At 39.9% G+C, this 20,174-nt stretch overlaps 1 protein-coding gene and 1 long non-coding RNA gene across 10 annotated transcripts in view; one reads left to right on the forward strand and one right to left on the reverse strand.

Annotated features, from left to right (window-relative positions):
• The window catches only part of LOC118280470 (zinc finger protein swm), a 31,649-nt gene that overhangs the window by 5,961 nt on the left and 5,514 nt on the right, over positions 1-20,174 (forward strand). For 3 of the 9 annotated variants that reach the window (XM_050701877.1, XM_050701879.1, XM_050701881.1), the window contains exons 4-20: positions 1,242-1,465; positions 2,132-2,206; positions 3,039-3,142; positions 3,894-3,986; positions 4,734-4,874; positions 6,071-6,177; positions 6,656-6,778; positions 7,713-7,818; positions 8,845-8,945; positions 9,503-9,636; positions 10,436-10,567; positions 11,116-11,274; positions 12,071-12,236; positions 12,957-13,075; positions 14,384-14,428; positions 18,883-18,960; positions 19,615-19,718. In XM_050701877.1, the coding sequence (XP_050557834.1) occupies positions 1,242-1,465; positions 2,132-2,206; positions 3,039-3,142; positions 3,894-3,986; positions 4,734-4,874; positions 6,071-6,177; positions 6,656-6,778; positions 7,713-7,818; positions 8,845-8,945; positions 9,503-9,636; positions 10,436-10,567; positions 11,116-11,274; positions 12,071-12,236; positions 12,957-13,075; positions 14,384-14,428; positions 18,883-18,960; positions 19,615-19,718 (2,011 nt within the window). The remainder of the gene's footprint in view (positions 1-1,241; positions 1,466-2,131; positions 2,207-3,038; positions 3,143-3,893; positions 3,987-4,733; positions 4,875-6,070; positions 6,178-6,655; positions 6,779-7,712; positions 7,819-8,844; positions 8,946-9,502; positions 9,637-10,435; positions 10,568-11,115; positions 11,275-12,070; positions 12,237-12,956; positions 13,076-14,383; positions 14,429-18,882; positions 18,961-19,614; positions 19,719-20,174) is intronic. The other 6 variants (XM_050701878.1, XM_050701880.1, XM_050701884.1 and 3 more) reach the window with 3 other exon arrangements.
• On the reverse strand, positions 117-4,708 carry LOC126912008 (uncharacterized). The gene is made up of 2 exons (XR_007706617.1): positions 4,594-4,708; positions 117-147 (listed from the first exon to the last, which is right to left on the reverse strand). It is a non-coding gene; the product is annotated as an uncharacterized LOC126912008 (long non-coding RNA).

The following is a 20,174-nucleotide window of genomic DNA, read 5'->3' on the forward strand; positions in this document are numbered from 1 at the left end:
CACGGAGAAGGTTTGAGCATTTAATCACCATGCTTGCTCAATGCGGATTAGCAATCCCAAACTTATAATTAGACATTACTAGCAAACCCGGCGAACTCCGTTTCGCCACCAATGTTAAATTTTTCCTGAATTTTCTTTGCTATAAACCTCACGGAGCCCGAAACCTTTCCAACGAATGCAAAACCGTGGAAATCGGTTCGTGCGTTCTGGAGTTATAGCGTCAGGAAGGAAAACCCGACTTATTTTTATTATATAATAGATAAGCCCAGGTTTCCTTCATTGTTTGTGAGTGGTGTCTAAATATGCTTAGAAAGTACAAATTGTAAATTGAAAAGTAACTTGTTTGGGCGCTGTAGGTGGTCTGATCTGCATATAGCTACACCACTCGCAACCATCTATAGCACACATCTTTCCATATAAAAAAACATATCTTAGTTGAACCCGTTTCCACCAGTGCTAAGCTATGTGTACCAATGAATATGATTGGTGGAAGCCAAACGCATCCACAGCAACGTAGCATAGCACATAGCACATCTCTGGTGGAAAAGCACCCTAGCAATGAAATGTATTTTTGAGATAATACACCCCAAAATTAGATTCTTGGCATGGTTTAATGTGCTAATATTAAAATACTATACCAAGGCATTGTTCAGAAATAGCTAACTTTTACCATTTTGTAAGGAAAACAAAATGGGATTGTTCTCCCAGAGATTTTATTAATAGGTTTCCAGGAGATAATTGTACTTGCATGATGTTCTTGTATATTTTATAAAGGTACTCTATTTATTATATCCAAGAAGTAGATATGGGTGTTTTTAGAAATATACCTATTTTGGATGTGTATGTCAGATGCAACTTGACATTCACGCTTACTCAATGCGGGTTGGCGATTTCAAACTTATAATCAGTTATTATTAGCCCGTTTCCTCACGAAGTTTTCCTTCACCGTTTGCCAGTGGTATCTAAATACTTAGAAAGGAATAAAAACTATCTTAAAACTAAAATAAAGAAAAAAAAAAAAAAAAAATTCTCGTTAGGCGTCGAAGTACTCGTCCGCATCGCTGTCACTGGGGAACGTTCCCAGAAAAAGTAAATACCTATGTTTAACTCGGAAAAAGTCGCGTTGGTACTTGCCGTTGATGTTTCCAACCCACACCCATATTTAAACCTCAAGTTAAATCCTTATAAGTAACTATCCATGTTTATCAGCCTATTAACAAACTATTTAATCTTGTTTCCAGTGGGAGCGCCAACGATCCCGTCTCCGGTATCGGGCGGCGAGACCCGGGGCCGGTCCCCTTGCGCCGGCACGTTGGCCGGCAGTACGGGCGCGGTGGGGGCGCGCGCCCGCCTCGTCGTGTCGCGCGGCGCCAAGCTGGCCGCGCCCGCGCCCCCCGCGCCCCCGGCGCCTACACCCGCCGCGCCCCCGAGGGGACATCCCCATAATGAACATACGCTTGTTAAGGTATTGTAATTTATTTATTTTGAATTATATAAAACCTGTAAATGAGCAAACGGATTATCTGATACTAAGCAATCGCCGCCCATGGGCTCGCGAAACACTAGAGACGTTACAAGTGCGTTGCCGGTCTGTTGGGGGTTAAGAATTTAGAAGGGTTGTTGGAGAATCAAGAATTGGGAAGGGGATAATTGAGCCTCCGGTACCCTCACTTACACAACAAAACATAACGCCAGCGTTGTTTCACGTCGGTTTTCTGAAACTTTTTTGTTTGTATACGCGTTAGTTTTATTTTTATCACAATCATACCGTATAATTAGGAAGTCCCATGCGGTTTTACCCGCTGCTCTCGAATTATTATATTGGAATCATTCGTTCCGGAGATTCCGCAGTGTTTGCATGAATACAGCGTTATAGTATTAGTATATAGGAATATAAATAATTGACTGCACGGTTGGCGTGGTGGCTGGGCAACTGGCTGCCGCGCAACGGGTAGCGGGTTCGATTCCCGCACGGAGTAACTCTTTGTGTGATCCACAAATTGTTGTTCCGAGTCTGGGTGTCATGTGTATGTGAACTTGTATGTTTGTAAACGCACCCACGACACAGGAGAAAATCCTAATGTGGGGCAATGTTTTTTTTTTTAATAAAATAATGTTTGTCTGTCCCCAGGTGTTACCGTTGACGGAACTGCTAGAGGAGCCAGTTGACCAGCCGCCGAGAAGGCGCGATAGACGAGGAGACTCGGTCAGTATACTGTACACTTTGTACGAGTTTGCTTTACGTTTAAAGTAATCGAAACGAGAGCGCGTTCAGCTCTTATTGGCCGGCTTGAATAAACCAACCAATCGGCGCCCTTATTATATACTAAGGGTACTGATATATTTTACTTAAGGTGGTGCTAGTCGTTCTTTTTCCCATACAAATTTCGGGGTGGTTTTCCACCACTGCTTGGCGGTGTACATTCAAAATTAAACATGGGAGATCTGCAACTCATTGTGACAATTTTTCGCATTTATAATATTAATAGGATAGACAAAAATCGTTGTTAACATTAAAAACAAATACGTTGCCCCACACTAGGATTTTCTCCTGTGTCGTGGGTGCGTTTACAAACATACAAGTTCACATACATGTGACACCCAGACCCGAAACAACAATTTGTGGATCACACTAAAAGTTGCTCCGTGCGGGAATCGAACCCGCTATACTTTACGCAGCAGCCGGTTGCCCAGGCACCGCACCAATGGTGCAGTCAACCAATTTTTTTTTTTTATGAAACATGTCTGTCATCGAGCCCATGAACACTTGAAACACCAGAGGCTTTACAAGTGCGTTGCCGGCTTTTTGGGAGTTAGGAATTTAAGGGGTTGTTGTTCGGGAATGGGGATGAGGAAGATTGGGAAGGGGGAATTGGGCCTCCGGTAACCTCACTCACACAACGAAACACAACACAAGCGTTGTTTCACGTCGGTTTTCTACGAGGCCGTGGTATTACTCCGGTCGAGCCGGCCCATTTGTGCCGAAGCATGGCTCTCCCACACTTAATATGATTATAATATTGTATGTTTGTCCGTAGACTCGCGAGGCAGACAGACGGAGACGTAGATCTCGTTCGTGGGAGAGACGCGCCCGGGCGAGGAGACACGGACGGGACAATGAACATAACACTGATATTAGAAGGTAATATAACTGTCTAGTAATTTTGTGTTTTTTTTTATACGTTGTCCCACATTAGTATTTTCTCCTGTGTCGTGGGTGCGTTTACAAACATACAATAATTTCACATGCGCACCCAGAGCCGAAATAACAATTTGTGGATCACAAAGACACCGAAGAGTTGCTCTGTGCGGGAATCGAACCCGCTACCCGTTGCGCGGCAGCCAGTTGCGCAGCCACCGCGCCAAAAGTGCAGTCGTTGTTCTATGGCCACTCTACCACAAGTTCTTTCCGTGACAAGTCTGATGTCGTCGTCCTACAGTTTTTATGGTCCGCTTCTGTTTCTCTTTCCGTTCTTTGGGTACCATTGTGTGACCATTTGAATCCACTTATCCCTTCCCCTGATCATGTGACCTGCCCTTTTGTCTCCTCACCTTGAGAATGATGTCCTGAATATTAATTTCTTTCTTTTCACACTGGTACTATTTACTTCTTCTCCTGTCATGTTTCCATCTCCTTGCCAAAGAAAGACCAGAATGGAGAATTGGAGGAGGCCTCTGCCACCTGGCAAACGGACACGCAGAAGTGAACGCACGCAATGATAGCTTAAAAAAATATTTTGTCATTTCTGAATAAAAATGGCTATAATTATTATGTTTGTTCGCTTCCTGAACAGTTTGTTTGAACCTGCAAATCTTTGGAACTTCTTATTTTATGGTGGATATAAATTTATCGAAGTGTAGTATAGAATATAAAATGATTTCTTATCACACAGACGACCGCTCTCCCGGTCTCCTTCGCCGCGAGGCCGCTACAGAAACCGCAGCCCGCCCCCCTCCGCCATCGACAGACAAACCAGCAGGTCTCGGTATGTATACTAACACATCAACAACCTTTGGGTGCTTTTCTACCAGAGATGTGCTATGTAGCTATGCTACTAAGATGTTATAACTAAGCTGTGAAACTATGTGACCATTTCTACCGATACTAAGCTATGTAGCTGTGCGAGGAAGATGCGCAACTCGAATATGCGATGTATCGATAGTAGGGAGAGCCATCCATAGCACTCAACCATATAACTCGCATATTTCTACATACAAAACATAGCATAGCTGAACCCGTTTCCACCAGTGGGTGGTAAAGGGTACAGTATTACATTGTTTGGTACACGTAGTTTAGCACTCTAAGCTATGTGTACCAATGAATATGATTGGTGGAAGCCAAACGCATCCACAGCAACGTAGCATAATACATCTCTGGTGGAAAAGCAACCTATAAGTGGCCACTGCTGACCAAAGGCTTTCTCACGGAGATTTGAGCATTAATTACCACGCTTGCTCAATGCGGGTTGGCGACTTCAAACTTATAATTAGAAATTACTAGCAAACCCGGCGAACTCCGTTTCGCCACCAATAATTTCCCTGTTTTCCTGCCTTTTTCTTGAATTTTTCTGTATTTTCTGCTTTGCTATAAACCTCACGGAGCCCGAGACCTTTCCAACGAATGCAAAACCGTGGAAATCGGTTCGTGCGTTCTGGAGTTATAGCGTCAGGAAGGAAAACCCGACTTATTTTTATATTATAGATAATGTCTTAATATTTTATATCTCTTTCAGATCAAGGTCGCCTGCTGGTCGCGATCGTGACCACGAGAGGGAGCGAGACAGACTGAGAGTGCCACGCGAGTTGGAAAGAGACAGAATGTCCCGAGACAGAGAACATAGAGATCGCGTCTCTCGCTCTAGGGATAGAGATCGGTGAGTTAATTAATTAATCTATATATTAATACGTGATGCAAAAACTTTGGACCGCTTTTTACGAAAATTGCGCGGACGTAGGAGCATAAAATTTGGTACACTTATAGTTTATGTGTAGGAGAAGTGCAGGACGCTAATATTTTTCAAAAATAATGCTTATAAAGTACATTAAATTAATAAATAAAACATTACACACACATGCATAGTATCTGATCGTATTTGACAAAACGTCAAAATCGATAGACATTGCGATGATATTGACGTCTCATATGAATAGAGTTTTATAAAAGAGTTTGTTTGAGTTTGAGTTAAATAAAAATTATCCTTGAACGTATGTTAAGTGGTATTGTAAATTAAATCGTATATGGTTGAATTTCAACCACTAGGCGACCACTAGTAATAATAAATCAGCAAAAGGCTTTTTGTCCAATCACAGCAATTGCCAAATATTGAATGTCCAATGGTGTGATACTAGTTAATTCCTTATTGGATGAAGAACGAAAGGTTCACACTAGGGCCATCTCGTAAGCAAACAGTATCCCCCTTTAGATGATAATATGACTTACTCTATGTGTTTTTATGGTATAAGCCGGTAAACGAGCAGACGGATCACCTGATGGTAATCAATCGACGCCGCCGTTTTGGGGGTTAGGAATTTAAGGGTTGTTGGGGAATCGGGGATTGGGAATGGGGGTAACTGGACCTCTGGTAACCTCACTCACACAACGCAAGTTGTTTGACGTTTTCTGCTCGGCCATGGTATCACTCCGGTCGAGCCTGACTCTTCCACACTTGTTACATGAGATGAAGAAGCATGTCTCATGTCATATGCGTCATGTATCGTCTATGCGCGTCATCCGACACTTCTGTCATTTGTCATGTGTCGTTGAAACTTTGTGTGTCGCCATAATAGCGTAAGCTTCGCTTCAAGCTTCCTTGTGCGAACTGCTAGGGAGTGGAACTCCTTGCCGGAGTCTGTGTTTCCTGATGGGTATAACCTGGGTGTCTTCAAGGCCCGAGTGAATAGGTTGCTTATGGGCAGACGTGCTCCATCGTAGGCCGCATCATCACTTACCATCAGGCGAGATAGCGGCCAAATGTCGACCCATTAAATATTAAAAAAAAAGCTGTAATGTTGTATATGTGAATTTGTAAATAAATAAATACTTAAACAATGGTATTAAATATTGTTCTAGTTCCCGCGATCGTTCGCGCGACCGCTCCCGCGGCTCGACGTCCCCGCACCCCGACTCTAGGCTCGAACACAACGACGCCTACAAACGACGCTGTAGAGACTTTGATGGTGAGTGGTAACCATACAGACCTCAGGACTAATTCCCGATCCGGAGCTGCGGATAACGTTAAAAGTTAACGGGGCTCCGGCTCAAAACAGGAGTAGGAATGGTTTTTAGTCAATAAGAATCTCCTTCTGGTCCAAGTGAGTGATTTTCCCCCTTTAAAAAAATAAGTGCTGACCAAATTTTTTTACTTTTAAATTAAAACTCTTAAATCCATGTTATGAAACATATTAAAAGATATATCTATTTGAAATATCGCGTGACGTCACTTCTAGGTATATTTTATGCGTAGAAATTACGTATTTGCTTCCACTCCTAAATTTTGATTCGTTTTATCTAGGTATTATGTTATACGACAAAATTAAAAAAAAAACATCGTATCTAATATTTTTTCATTGCTAAACTGACTGACTTTAATTTTCATTCCTATTATAACGTTTTTGAAGCATCATTAAATCATCGTAATTTTTGTTCGATTCCCAGAGAAGGGCTACTGCATGCGCGGCGACCTGTGCCAGTGGGACCACGGCAGCGACCCGGTGGTGCTGGAGGACGCGTCCGCCGCGCTCTCCTCCGTGCTCGCGCTGCCGCCGCCCTCCGTGCCCGGTCCGTACTGCATTCTTTTATTTTTATTTATTTACTAGCGGACCCGACAGACGTTGTCCTGTCTACACGTCTTTAATTTGAAAATTTGTCCAATGTAAAACATTCCAAAATCAACAACTACTAATAAATTAAAAATTAATTAAAAAAACATTGTCCAGCGGACAAAATTGTGAATCTAAACCATTCTCAGATCCCCTTGAACACACACAAAAATTTTCATCAAAATCGGTCCAGTCGTTTAAGACATACACACGTACAGAAGAATTATATATATAAAGATTGATTTACATCAGGAAACAAAGGCCCATATTAATACAATAATACTATACTAAAACATAAAATACTATAAATACATAATTATGATATTAATCTATATCAGCATCAGTACCATCATCATCATTCCAGCGGAGAATGTTCAGCTATTCACACTAATGATGGATTTTAGGCTTATTTCCGTATTTGCCGTGTATATAATTATACTATTACAAGTTATTGTGGGTCTGTAAATCGAGCAAGGGTAACTCGCCGTCCGACCTAAACCAGACCCATGCGTGCGGCGCCGAGCGATCCGCGCGCGACGCAAACGGCCATTTGAGCTACGGGCTGCCTAATTGACAACCAGGGCTTTGGCTCGAAAAACAGCAATAGCAATAGGGTGGTTTTTGGTCAATAAGAGTCTGACACTTGCTCTCGCCTCGCTTAAGGCGAGAGAAGTCGTTGGAAGATTTTCCCCCCTCAAAAAAGGGTTCTCAATATTTAAAAAGCGTTTCATCGCAACATTTATATTGATTTTCGTTTGTAATAAAAGAAAAGCCATACAACATAAGTTGTTGTTTATAATATTAAATAATACAGAATTTCCGAACTTTGTCTAATGTTGTCACACAAAACTAATAGACATAGGAATATAACCTTTACATCTCTACGTTTATAGAATACAATCCCCTGACGCCGGACATTTGGTGCGGCGGGTTCCCTGCCTACCCCCCTCCGCACCCCCACCACCCACACCCGCCGCGGGAACTCATACCTATACCTAGGTAAGTGATTTAAAAAAATATTTTGGAAATATTGTTTTAAGGGTCCTTTTCTAACAGAGATGTGTGCTATGGATTGCTTCCCTACTATTTATTTTATTTATTTATTTATTTAGAAACAATTAACAATCATATGTTACATTACTACAGTAAAAGTAATAAATACCACTTAACAAACATATGATCCACACCATTGTTCTTGGATTAACTATTAAATATTGAAATTAAAATTCGGTCGATGTAAGATTTGTACGATTGTTGTTAATACGTAGATTACACAGTTTCAGTTAGTGACTTAACAACTTGCCTTTTAAATTGCATATTAGAAAGAGCAACTATATCTCATCATAAGCTACTATATCGATACATCGCACACTCGAGTTGCGCATCTTCCTCGCACAGCTACATAGCTTACTGCCGCACTCAGAGTCATTTAATGTTTACTTAAACTATTCCTTAGTAACGATTTTGTATGAAGAACTAAAGTCTACTCGATTAAGGATTGGGTTAAGTAACATGGTTCTTTCCTCTAAAGACCACTACAGAATCAACTTGCACGGTTCTCTCACATTATCCTCTATTTCATTGTCTGGACTTTAAAAGAGACTATGACCTCTGAGTTTGTTTCGGCATTTCTTCTCAAAGTAGTCGGATAGGAAATGCCGGCCTCATCTAGCTATTTGAAATATTGACGTGTAAAAGTGTTATTTTATAACCTATTTACAGAAATAAATATCATTATCATTTATAACCATGACTCTGAGTAGTATGGTGGTTAGTATCATCGCACAGCTACATAATATTTTTTAATTATGTAATTGACGGACTAATCACATTTTTAATTTTTAACCCCTGTGTACTACAGTGAAACTTGGTTAAGTGGGACCTGGATAAGTGAGAAACCTTCACAAATGGAACTCATACTGAGGTCCCTACCCATTTACACTGAATTACCTCTATTAGTGGTGTGTACTCGATATTGTGTACTCATTAGTGTACTCAATAATAATGAATCCCCTTCCCCCCTAGGATCCGCCACGAGATGGTGTCGGCGCGCGGGGTGGGGACAGTGGGGGCGGCCCCCAGACCTCCCGCTCCTCACAAGAAGAACTTCGATTATACACGATTTGGTAAATATACATTAACTATTTATAATTATGTTTAAATAAATTCAAAATAATATATCGTGATGGCCCGGAAATTTAAGACGCGTTCGAAATCTAACAACGGCAAGTACTAATGGGATTTTTTCCGAGTTATGTTATGTAATTTCTAAGCATATTTAGACTCCGGAGCTGCGGACAACGTAAAAGGTTACCGGGGCTCCGGTTCAAAGCAGGAGAAGGAACGGGGTGGTTTTTAGTCAGTAAGAGTCTGACACTCCCTCTCGCTTCACCCAAGGTGGGAGAAAAAAAAAACCATATTTAGACACCACTGACAAACGGTGAAGGAAAACATCGTGAGGACAGTTTGAAATCACCAACCTGCATTGAGCAAGCGTGGTGATTAACCCGTAGTGTGCCGTAACACAGATCTATGCGAGACACAATGTATTTTCTATTGTTCAAAACTCAGACCCCAAACCTTCTCCGTGGGAGAGGAAGCCTTTGGTCAGCAGTGGCCACTTTAGGCTGTGGATGAGAATGACTATATGGATATGCTAATTTTTTTTTGGTTGTATATCCAGGTCCCCCCCGGCCCCCCCTGCCGGCTCACGCGGCGAACTGTTCCCTGGAGGTGAAGAAGGTGCCGCGCGGCCTCAACGACATCACGCATCTCAACAACCACTTCTGCAAGTTTGGCAAGATTGTTAACATACAGGTATGTTGGTGTTATTTTTGTATGTAACATTACATACAAAAATTAACAGTAAAACGGGGTGAATAGGGATCGAGAGGTGAATAGGGACAGAAGAGGGGTGAATAGGTATAGGGAAATTCTTCATAGTATCTATACACCCCTCTTCTGTCCTTATTCACCTCTTGATGATTTACTTTCACCCCGTTTTACTGTACACCTCCCCCTATTAAAGTGGGTGTACACTGTATAGCGGCATTACGTGTCGTTATGAGCACCTCTGCCTAGCCCTTCGGGGATAAAAGGCGTGACGTTGCTAAATTATACACTTAGGTTATGTTTTTAATCCTTGCCAAATGAACTATTCTCTGATATCTTACCAAGTTTATAATAATAACATTAACATAACTTTCCTTGACAAATGGACTATTTTCGACAATAACATTTTTTACTGAATACAGTAGCTCTGTGCCCCTAATACTAGTTTACGTTTAAAGTGATCAAAACAAGAGCGCGTTCGGCGCTTTAATTGGTCGAATAAACCAACCAATCAGAAAATAAGTTTTTAAACTGACATGGTCACTAACACTAGTTTTAGAACTCGAAACGGGATATTTACCATGTTTTTCTATTTCTATGTGTTTCCGATATTTCGGCACTGTGGCAAGCGCCATGATCACGGATGAATGGATGTTCAAAAATAGGTACTTTTTTAGGAAATGTCAACAAATAAAGAAACAAATAAAAGTCTGTTCGTCAGAGAAGTTAGGTGCTAATATAAAAATAGATTAAGAATTTGACTCCAAATGCTATGTTCCCACAGGTCTGCTACGACGGTGACCCGGAAGCGGCTCTGATTACATTCAGCAATCCCACAGAAGCTAACGTGGCGTACAAGAGTACGGAGGCAGTACTGAACAACCGCTTCATTAAAGTCTTCTGGCATAACCCTGAGGTAAGCTAAAGATACCTGTTTAGAAGTAAAAGAAAAATGCATATTGCCTATATGTACCTATATGTATATATCACCGAAAAATAACAAGATCCGTTAAGTTTATCAATCAACTAGGAAGTTTATAAACTTTCGTAGGATTCTAAACGGGAGATAAATTGTGTTATATTTTACGTGCATATTTTCGTAAATTGATAAACTGACTGAACTCATGGGGTTCTCGCGTTCGATTCCTGGGTCGGGCAAAGTATCACTTGGCTTTTTTCGGTTTTTCGATAATTTCTCAGTAGTAGCACGCAGTCTAGGATTGTGTCCACTATATTATGGTAATAGGGTCACCTCCTATTACATGAGACTTATAACACAAATGGTGAAAAGTGGGTGTACATTATACAGTGGCATTACGTGCTGTAATGAGCACCTCTGCCTACCCCTTCGGGGATAAAAGGCGTGACGATACGAATACGAATAATAAAAACTCGAATTCTGTCTGAAGTAATTATTCTACAATGGCTAGTAACTAATAATAATAATTGTTTATCCTTTTCCAGCAGAACAAACAAGAAAACATGGCGCCTGGCGGTCAGCTGGCCAACAAGCAGACAGACAGACAGAACTCCCAGCATCCCATGTCTCACAACAAGGTGTTGATCAACAGAGACAACATCAAGGCCACCGCTGATCACAATGCTAAGCAGCTTATGGAGAAGGTATGTTATCTAAATGATATTTATTTTTGCAAACAGGTTGCAATGTGACTCTTTTCCATGTCAATCTTTAAAATAACTAGATGAGGCATTTCCTATCGGACTACTCTGAGAAGAAATGCCGAAACAAACTCAGAGGCCATAGTCTCTTTTAAAGTCCAGACACAATCAATTAAAGATGTCGGAGAATACTAGTTGGTAATGAGAATGAGGCACAGGGATTCTTGCAAATTGTATATATATGGTGACTGGTAATTAGTGAACGATATTCAAACACGTGATTGTACTCGTGATTACAAACAACTTTCCTTTAGAAACTTTTTTTGTATATTTTATCACAATAACGAAACAACAACATTTTGCCCGCGGGGGCGTTCACGTCATAAGTTGTTAGCAGCGAGGCGCGCCCGCGTTATCGGAAGACTAGTAACTACGTGGGTATTTTGTTATATGATAAAACTTATATGACAAAATAAAAGAATGTATTTTTGAACAATACTTAGATAAAACGAATGAAGACTAAAGAGCAACATTTCTACGTACAAAACGTACCAAGAAGTGACGTCACGCATTATTTCAAATCAATATATATTATCTCCGAAAGTATTTGATTCCGTAAGAAAATAAAAAAAATCGTGTCGAATATATAAAATATTCTACATTAAAATAAAATTAGTCATCTTCTCTATTGACTTGATTGTGCATACTTAAATTATAATAACATGTAAAACTACTATTTTATAATAATAACCTTTAACAAACAAAATAATATATGTATAATTTAATTTCCCACCCACAGCAAGAGAAAGAGAAAGAGCTAGCCAACGGGCAGGATCCCAAGAAGGAGACGGTGAAGGCCCCGCTGACAAAGAGCAAGCAGGTGATGGAGATGCACAAGAGAGCGCAGGCCTTGCTGGAGACTCAGCTGCAGCAGCAGATGCTGCTCATACAGAGGCTGGAGTCCGGTGAGTGATAAGCATATATTCTATACTAGCTACTTCCGCGCGGTTTCACCCGCTCTGCTCGGCTCCTGTTGGTCATAGCGTGATGTTTTATAGGCTATAGCCTTCCTCAATAAATGCAGTATTTAACACAAAAAGAATTATGTATTCAAATCGGACCAGTAGTTCTGGAGATTAGCGCGTTCAAACAAACAAACAAACTCTTCAGCTTTATAATATTAGTATAGATGGCATGAGCTGGTAAACGAGCAGGGGCCTTAGTCTGCTATTACAATTGTGTCACAATGGTCGATCATTGAGCAGTGCGAGAGGGAAGGAGCTACACAACCTACATAGACTAAGGCCCCGGATGGGTCACCTGATGGTAAGCAATCGCCGCCGCTCACGGAAACACCAGCGGCGTTACAAGTGCGTTACCGGCCTTTTGGGGGCCCCTTGCCCTTAAATTTCTAGGGTCAACGTTATTTAAAAAACTAGCTCAAATCAAATATGACTGGCATGGTTAACGCAGTGTCTGGGCAACTGGCTGCCGTGCAACGGGTAGCGGGTTCGATTCCCGCACGGAGCAACTCTTTGTGTGATCCACAAATTGTTGTTTCGGGTCTGGGTGTCATGTGTATGTGAACTTGTATGTTTGTAAACGCACTCACGACACAGGAGACAATCCTAGTATGGAGCAATTTTTTTAAACATAACACCTAATATTATTTTTTTATTTTTCAGGCAACGTAACAGGTCCCCAACGCGCCGCTTTACTAGAAGCGATCAACTCAGCTCAAGAAGGAATCGAAAAGCTCCGCAAAGAACTAGTAGCTTACAACGGCACTTTAAAACAAATGCAGGTAAGATATCAATCCGAAATGAACCTTATATACATGCTTTTTAAAGATTATTTTTCTTTAGGACATGATATGTGTAGTATTTTTTTTTTCTTTTGGTGTTTATTCATACAATTTTGTTTTGGTTATACTATTGTATTTCAAAATTATACAAACTGAGTAGAGATCGTGTTAAAGGTTCAGGTTTATCTATTTAATTTTAAAATAATCTACAAGACGGACATTAAAATGAGAATTAGTCATCTACCCTATTGTTTTTGATACATGTGTGGCGGTAAAAAAATTATTCCGATTTAGTATTACAAAGGTAAGCGTCCACAGACCCGCATCGTACGCATCGGACGGATCGCATCAAACGGATTAATTTTTCAGACTGCGTCCACTGTATCGACAGCGATCGGATTGCCGATACCACTTTCACTCGGATTTTTGGCATCGGCATTCCGTATGACGTCATCGGTACGCATTGCCGATGAGCGGTCCGTACGATGCGGATCAGTGGACGCAGTTGTATGAGTTTCTATACAAGACAAACTAAAATCCGTTGCGTGCGATGCGTACGATGCGGGCTTAGGGTCAACTCACACCGAGACGCGACGCGACGCGACGCTGCGCGCAGATTTTACATAGAGCGAATCAAAAAATACTTTATTTACTATACGAAACGATACAAATTTGTTGTAACTTTCGTAAGACATACTAAATTAATTATTATGTTATCGGCTTACTCACGTAAATGTTTGACGAGGAACTCGAGGAAATGCTCCTCATGAATATGAGCCTCTAGCATGGCTTGAAACTAGTCGAGTTCCTCGTCAAAACAGTACGTGAGTAAGCCGATAACATAATAATTAATTTTGATACAAATTTAATTGTGAGAATTCAGAAATGCGACACGCCACGCGGTCGCGGTCTCGCTTCGCGGTGAGGCGTTGTTGATAGTACGATTTTAAGATGCGTCTCGCGACGTCGCGTCGCGTTTCGGTGTAAATTGACCCTTAGGCAGTTGTCCCACCGGCAACGATGAACGAGTAACGAGTAGAGCTAGAACTAGAAACGAGTGAAAACAAAAACAAACAAGAACTGACTGTTCACACTGAAGCGAGCACTCGCCGGCAGTGTGAACAGTCAGCGATCAACTATTTGTATATGCATCTCTTTTGTTTACACGGAAAGTATATCTATTGATACGTTTCTTGAGCGTAGAAAATAGCCGATAGTTAGTCGTTCACAACGCCGTGTGGTGGGACAACTGCCTTATGGATGCTTACCACAATGGAATATTGCAATAAAACGATTGTCGCACGGCAGGACGAGTCGGTCGCAAGGAATATGTCGCGGCTACACCTCGCTCAGGTACAGACTGGTTGCGTTTCGCATGTCGTGCATATTGTTGCAATGATATTATTCGATATATTCTCAAATTCTCACTCTTGCTCGGATAGTACACTCTTTTTCATACTGTTTTTTTGGTGCAAAGTACGCCGTTTTCGCTCTGTATGTCTGATTTTTATGGGATGTGCAGTTTTAAAGTGAAAAAAGTGCTTGAAAATTATACTTTTGGACGTTTTTTAAGTTTTAAGGGTATAAACAATAAATAAATATTGACGAATAGATATCCTCTTACTTTTTTAACTCTGTATAAAAAAGAAAGATAACTTTGTTTGGTTCAGTACTATTAGTACGAGTTTACTTTATGTTTAAAATCGAAACAAGAGTGCGTCCGGCGCTTTGAGTGGAACCAACCACTAATTCGAGCCGGCTAATCACAGCGCCGAACGCGCTCTTGTTACGATTGCTTTAAAACGTAAAGCAAACTTGTAATAAGGGTACAAGAAAAAATATTTTTTAATCGAAACTGAACGTTGTTTCCTGACTTTTAATACAAAAATCATTTCCAAATCGGTGTAAAAACTGTTTAAATAATTGTGATATACTAACTATTATTATAGTCTATGATGTCGTAAACTATAATATCATAATTGAGTAGGTATCTTATCCACTATTTTCTATATGCACTCCATATTACATCTTGACAATTTGATTGCATTGTGACAAGCACGTCTCTCATAGATTTTTTGATGATTGAAATCTGCACTTTTTGCAGATTATTTGAAGAATTTTTGAACTGCACTTGTTCATTACCCTAAATTATACAGTATCATCTTGCATCTATGCACCTTTTATTCCTAAGAAAAGCTAGTTTTAAGTGCATACTTTGAATGCATTATTCACTTTTTATCAGTAATGTTATTGAAGCACGTTACATCAACAGCCTATAAGTGGCCACTGCTGACCAAAGGCCTCTCGCACGGAGAAGGTTTAAGCAATCACCGCGCTTGTTCGATGCGGGTTGGCGATTTCAAATTTATAATTAGGAATTGTATATTGCGGACACCGTATTTCTTCACTTAAAACTTAAAGACCCTAAACAGTTGCACTTACGTCTACTTAACCAACCTAGCAACTAAAGCAATCATATTTATACACATGCGTTATGCTGTATAACCTGACTGGCAGGGGCTATATATGGTGATAGAAAAACAAATACGGATTAATTTTTTTTTTTAAAGTTGCCCCACACTAGGATTTTCTCCTCTATCTGAGCGTTTACAAACATACAATTTCACATGCACATGACACCCAGACTCAAAACAACAATTTGTGGATCACACAAAGACTTGATCCGTGCGGGAATCAAACCAGATCCAGTTGCCCAGCCACCGCGCCAACCGTGCAGTTAAATATTTGAGTCCGCTGTTGGCGTTGGCAAATGTTTGCATATAAATATTTGCACGTTGTCTGTTTAGTTTTTAAGAAGATATATAATTTGCGCAAAATACTTGGCGCAATCACGCATTTTGCGCAAGTACACCCACCATTCGCGACTAGACTGCTCCCATTGCCGGTTAAATAGAATATAGAATTATTTTCAAGATATTTTGCGCAAAATACTTAGCGCAATCACTCATTTTGCGCAAGTACTTGATTAGACTGCTCATTTAGAATTATTATCAAAACAAAATGTAGCGATCTGCTTATCCCGTTTACCATTAGTATATAGAATGTTTTAGTGAATCACGCATGCGTACCGCAACTCGATCTTTCTCATATAGTTACGAAGCATTGTACATTGTACATAATCTGTTGGTATTATGTTTTGATGAAATATCTGGTGTAAGTGGTCTGGCTTTTACACGACATTTCGAATTTTATATATGTTTCCTCTCTCCTACTCTGATCTCGTGTTTGCTTTGAGAAACATAGTTAGATTGTCATCGCCTTTTATCAGCCTGAAGAGGGGGCACATTACGGCACGTAATGCCGCTATACAATGTACACCCACTTTTCACCATTTGTGTTATAAGTCCCATGTAAGGGTGAGCCTATTGCCAAATACTGGTCACTATTCCAGACTACGTGCTACTAACTGAGACATGTTTCGAAAGCTCCAAGAAAAAATCCCTTTCCTCACTTTCCTTCTCCCTTGAATAAAAGGTCTATTTTATAATCTGGTGCAGGTTCCAGAACTTACCCAAAAGGAGATTCACGTACCCCACGATCCATTTAACCCCCTCATTTCTCTTCCCCTATCCCCTTCTCACTCTCATCTCATCCTCTCTTGGTCCTAAATTGATTGTGAAATATCGTGAGCCGACCACTTATATCCAGATAATCTCGAACTAATAGACATTGTGATTGTAAATCTCACTCCACATAGCGTATGACGTACATAGTTACTAATATAGCGTGGCTATACATATACATATATAGTTGTCATGTACGTACGTGTACATAATATACATTTATAGCTAGATGTTATATGTTGATGGAATGTCATTTTTTTTTATTCTCTTTTTCTTTTTTCTGCTTTTTTTGCGAGAAAATTATCATTATTATAAATTATTATGGGAAAGAGTAAATACAAGAATAAAGAAACAACGGAATACAAGAAAACAATGAAAATATAATAAAAACAGATTATTCAATATTAACAAAAACAATTGGATCACTTGTTAAACAGATTCTCGGCGTACCCTTAGTATGAGTTTGCTTTACGTTTTAAGTAATCGAAACGAGAGGGCATTCGGCGCTCTGATTGGTTGGTTTATTCGATTTAGTTTTATAAATAACTAGAGCACCGCCCCAGCTCCGTTTGTTTTTCGTACTAAGGGTACTGCTGCTAAATCCATACGTACATTTAAATGTTTCAAGATTTACTTATTACTATTTTTTGAATAGAAACCGCATCAAAGCCCAGTTGCGTAGCTTGTAAAGATTATAAGCGTACAATGTGTATTTAGGGACAGATTAAGCGACTTTAGTTTATACTATGTAGTGAAGATGTGGCATTCCGTCAACATGATAATATTGCAAATGGTTTGTGTTTGTTTGTAAACGTAATTTGATGTGTACATTAGTGTATCTAATAATAATTATAGTTTCGAGTGTATTTTTGTTCACTAATCATTGCTTTCATATTATACATAGCATAGCTGGTATTGTTGATAGAAATAATTACATTTTACCATAGGCCATTAATGTAATCGAAATTAATTCCTACCCGGTGTAAAAAGACCGTTTCCGAAAACGATAACGAAGTGTGGGAGAGCCATGCTTCGGCACGAATGGGCCGGCTCGACCGGAGTGATACTACGGCCTCACAGAAAACCGACGTGAAACAACGCTTGCGTTGTGTGAGTGAGGTTACCAGAGGCCCAATTACTCAATCTTCCCAATCCCCGATTCCCCAACAAATGTCTCTCTCTCCGGTAACGCACTTGTAACGCCTCTGGTGTTTTAAGTGTCCATGGGCGGCGGCGATTGCTTACCATCAGGTGATCCGTCTGCTCGTTTACCGGCTTATTCCATAAAAAAAAATCACCTGTATTAGTTTTCGGGAGCGGTCTTTTTACACTGGGTATAATAAATTAATATATGGCATTGATAGTCTCATACTTTAATGTCAAAATAATGGTTTTTGTTTACGCATATAATATGCATTGGGCATTAATTTTCATTGTCATTAATTTATGTATAAATTCATTTCCATTATCAATAAAACTAGCGTCTCGTTACTGTCGAGCTTCTTCGAAACTAGTAGCTTTTGTCCAATAATTTACGTGCGTAAACCGTGATGAGGAACAGGGTGGTTTTAGTCAGTAAGAGTTTGACACACTCTCCCTTCACCCAAGGCGGTAGGACACATTTGATGATTTTATCAACTGTAAAAAAAGCTTTATACAAAATGTGTCACATTGTATCTCTGGTAAGCAAATCTAAAGATACGATAGGTTAATAAAAATGAATAAATTATTGAGAACTGTAAATACGCAATAATACATTTACTCAACTCCAATAGAAAATAAAATCAGTAACTTTTACCTAAACGTACAACAAATTCGTACTAAGCGTACTGTAATAGGACGAGACGCTTCATACATTCATTATTTCATTACACACACATTGTATCGTATACCATCAAAAGCGGGTGACAGTCCACTGCTGGACTATGAGCCTCCTCTACATAAGACGCTAAAAGGTACGCGTCCACAGCCCCGCATCGTACGCATCGCACGCAACGGATTTCAGTTTGTCTTGTATAGAAACTCATACAACTGCGTCCACTGATCCGCGTCGTACGGACCGCATCATCGGCAATGCCTACATGCGATGCGTACTGATGACGTCATACGGAATGCGTGCGATGCGGGCCTGTGGACGCTTACCTATAATCTCCGCGCTTGGCAAGCGGGTTGCAGTATTGTAAATAAAACTATGATTAGATATGATATACCATTTGTTGACAGGCTAAGAAACCGAAGACTAAAGAAGAGGCTCAGAAGGAGATCCTTGATGCTGAACTGGATCTTTTTACTAAACAACAGGTATGTTTCAATATTTATTTGTTTATTTAGTCGTTTCTGCTATTGGCTTTGCACGCGTTGCTAAGATAAAAAGTATCCTATATAAGAAAGAAGAAAGAAAAACAGTTTATTTGCGCCGTTACTAAAATAATTAACATAAATAATTGTGCTAAAATTAAATAAATATATACACGGCGCAAAAAGGCCAGTACTATGTGTTTTTACCCGACTGCGCCAGAAGGAGGGTTATGTTTTATGGTATAAGTCGGTAAAGGAGCAGACGGATCACCTGATTACGCCGCCGCCCGTGGTCACCCGAAACACCAGAGGCGTTGAATACCAGGGTTGTTTGAGAATCGGAGATTAGGGGAAGATTGGGATGAGGGAAGGGTGAGGTGGTTTGGGCTCCGGTAATCTCACTTAGGCAACGAAAATAACGCAAGCGTTGTTTCACAGTTTTCTGTGAGACCGTGGTATCCCATTTTTCCCGAAGCATGACTTAAATAAACACCATCCACAATTTACACTGAGGAAAAAATTTCAGAAAAAGCCAATTCTGATTGTTGTCGATGCTTAGAACTAAACTAAACTTTCACTTACTTATTAGTTATTATAATTATTTTCTGCAAAATCAACTCTACAACCTCCATAATAAAACCATAATTCCTTTAACAGGAGGGTCAAGACGTGACGGAGCTTACGAAGAAGATTGCCGAGCTACGCCGCCAGATGGCGATACAGTTCCCCTCGCATAACATCATGAGGAGACCGCATGCAAGGTAGGAGAGTTACTTAAATAAATATATAAGTATATTTTAATCATATAGACTGATAATTCATTAGTAGTTAAAAATGTAATAGGCATGTTTCCTACTAGTCAAATTCAATACTTTTTTCGCAACGTCAAAAACGATATTGTCTATGAACTTTGTATGTAATACTCTATTATGACGTCATAAGTTTTTGACGTCATATAGCAGACTTATTTCTAGAAATTTAGCTAGAAAATTTTTAAAAAGTATCGTCAAATCAATGAATAAAAGTACACTTATTTCAGGATATTTTATTGTATTGAAATGTCAAAATAATTTATTTTTGACCTAGCAAACTACCCAATTATATAAATATTTTCTTAATCATCTAGATTGATATTTCATTATAATAAAAAAATAATTTGATTCATTTATTGGAAAATTACATTGAATTTGAATAGAATAAGAATTACATTGGTAATT

Source organism: Spodoptera frugiperda, chromosome 21 (genome assembly GCF_023101765.2).
Source record: "Spodoptera frugiperda isolate SF20-4 chromosome 21, AGI-APGP_CSIRO_Sfru_2.0, whole genome shotgun sequence".
NCBI classification, from domain to species: domain Eukaryota; kingdom Metazoa; phylum Arthropoda; class Insecta; order Lepidoptera; family Noctuidae; genus Spodoptera; species Spodoptera frugiperda.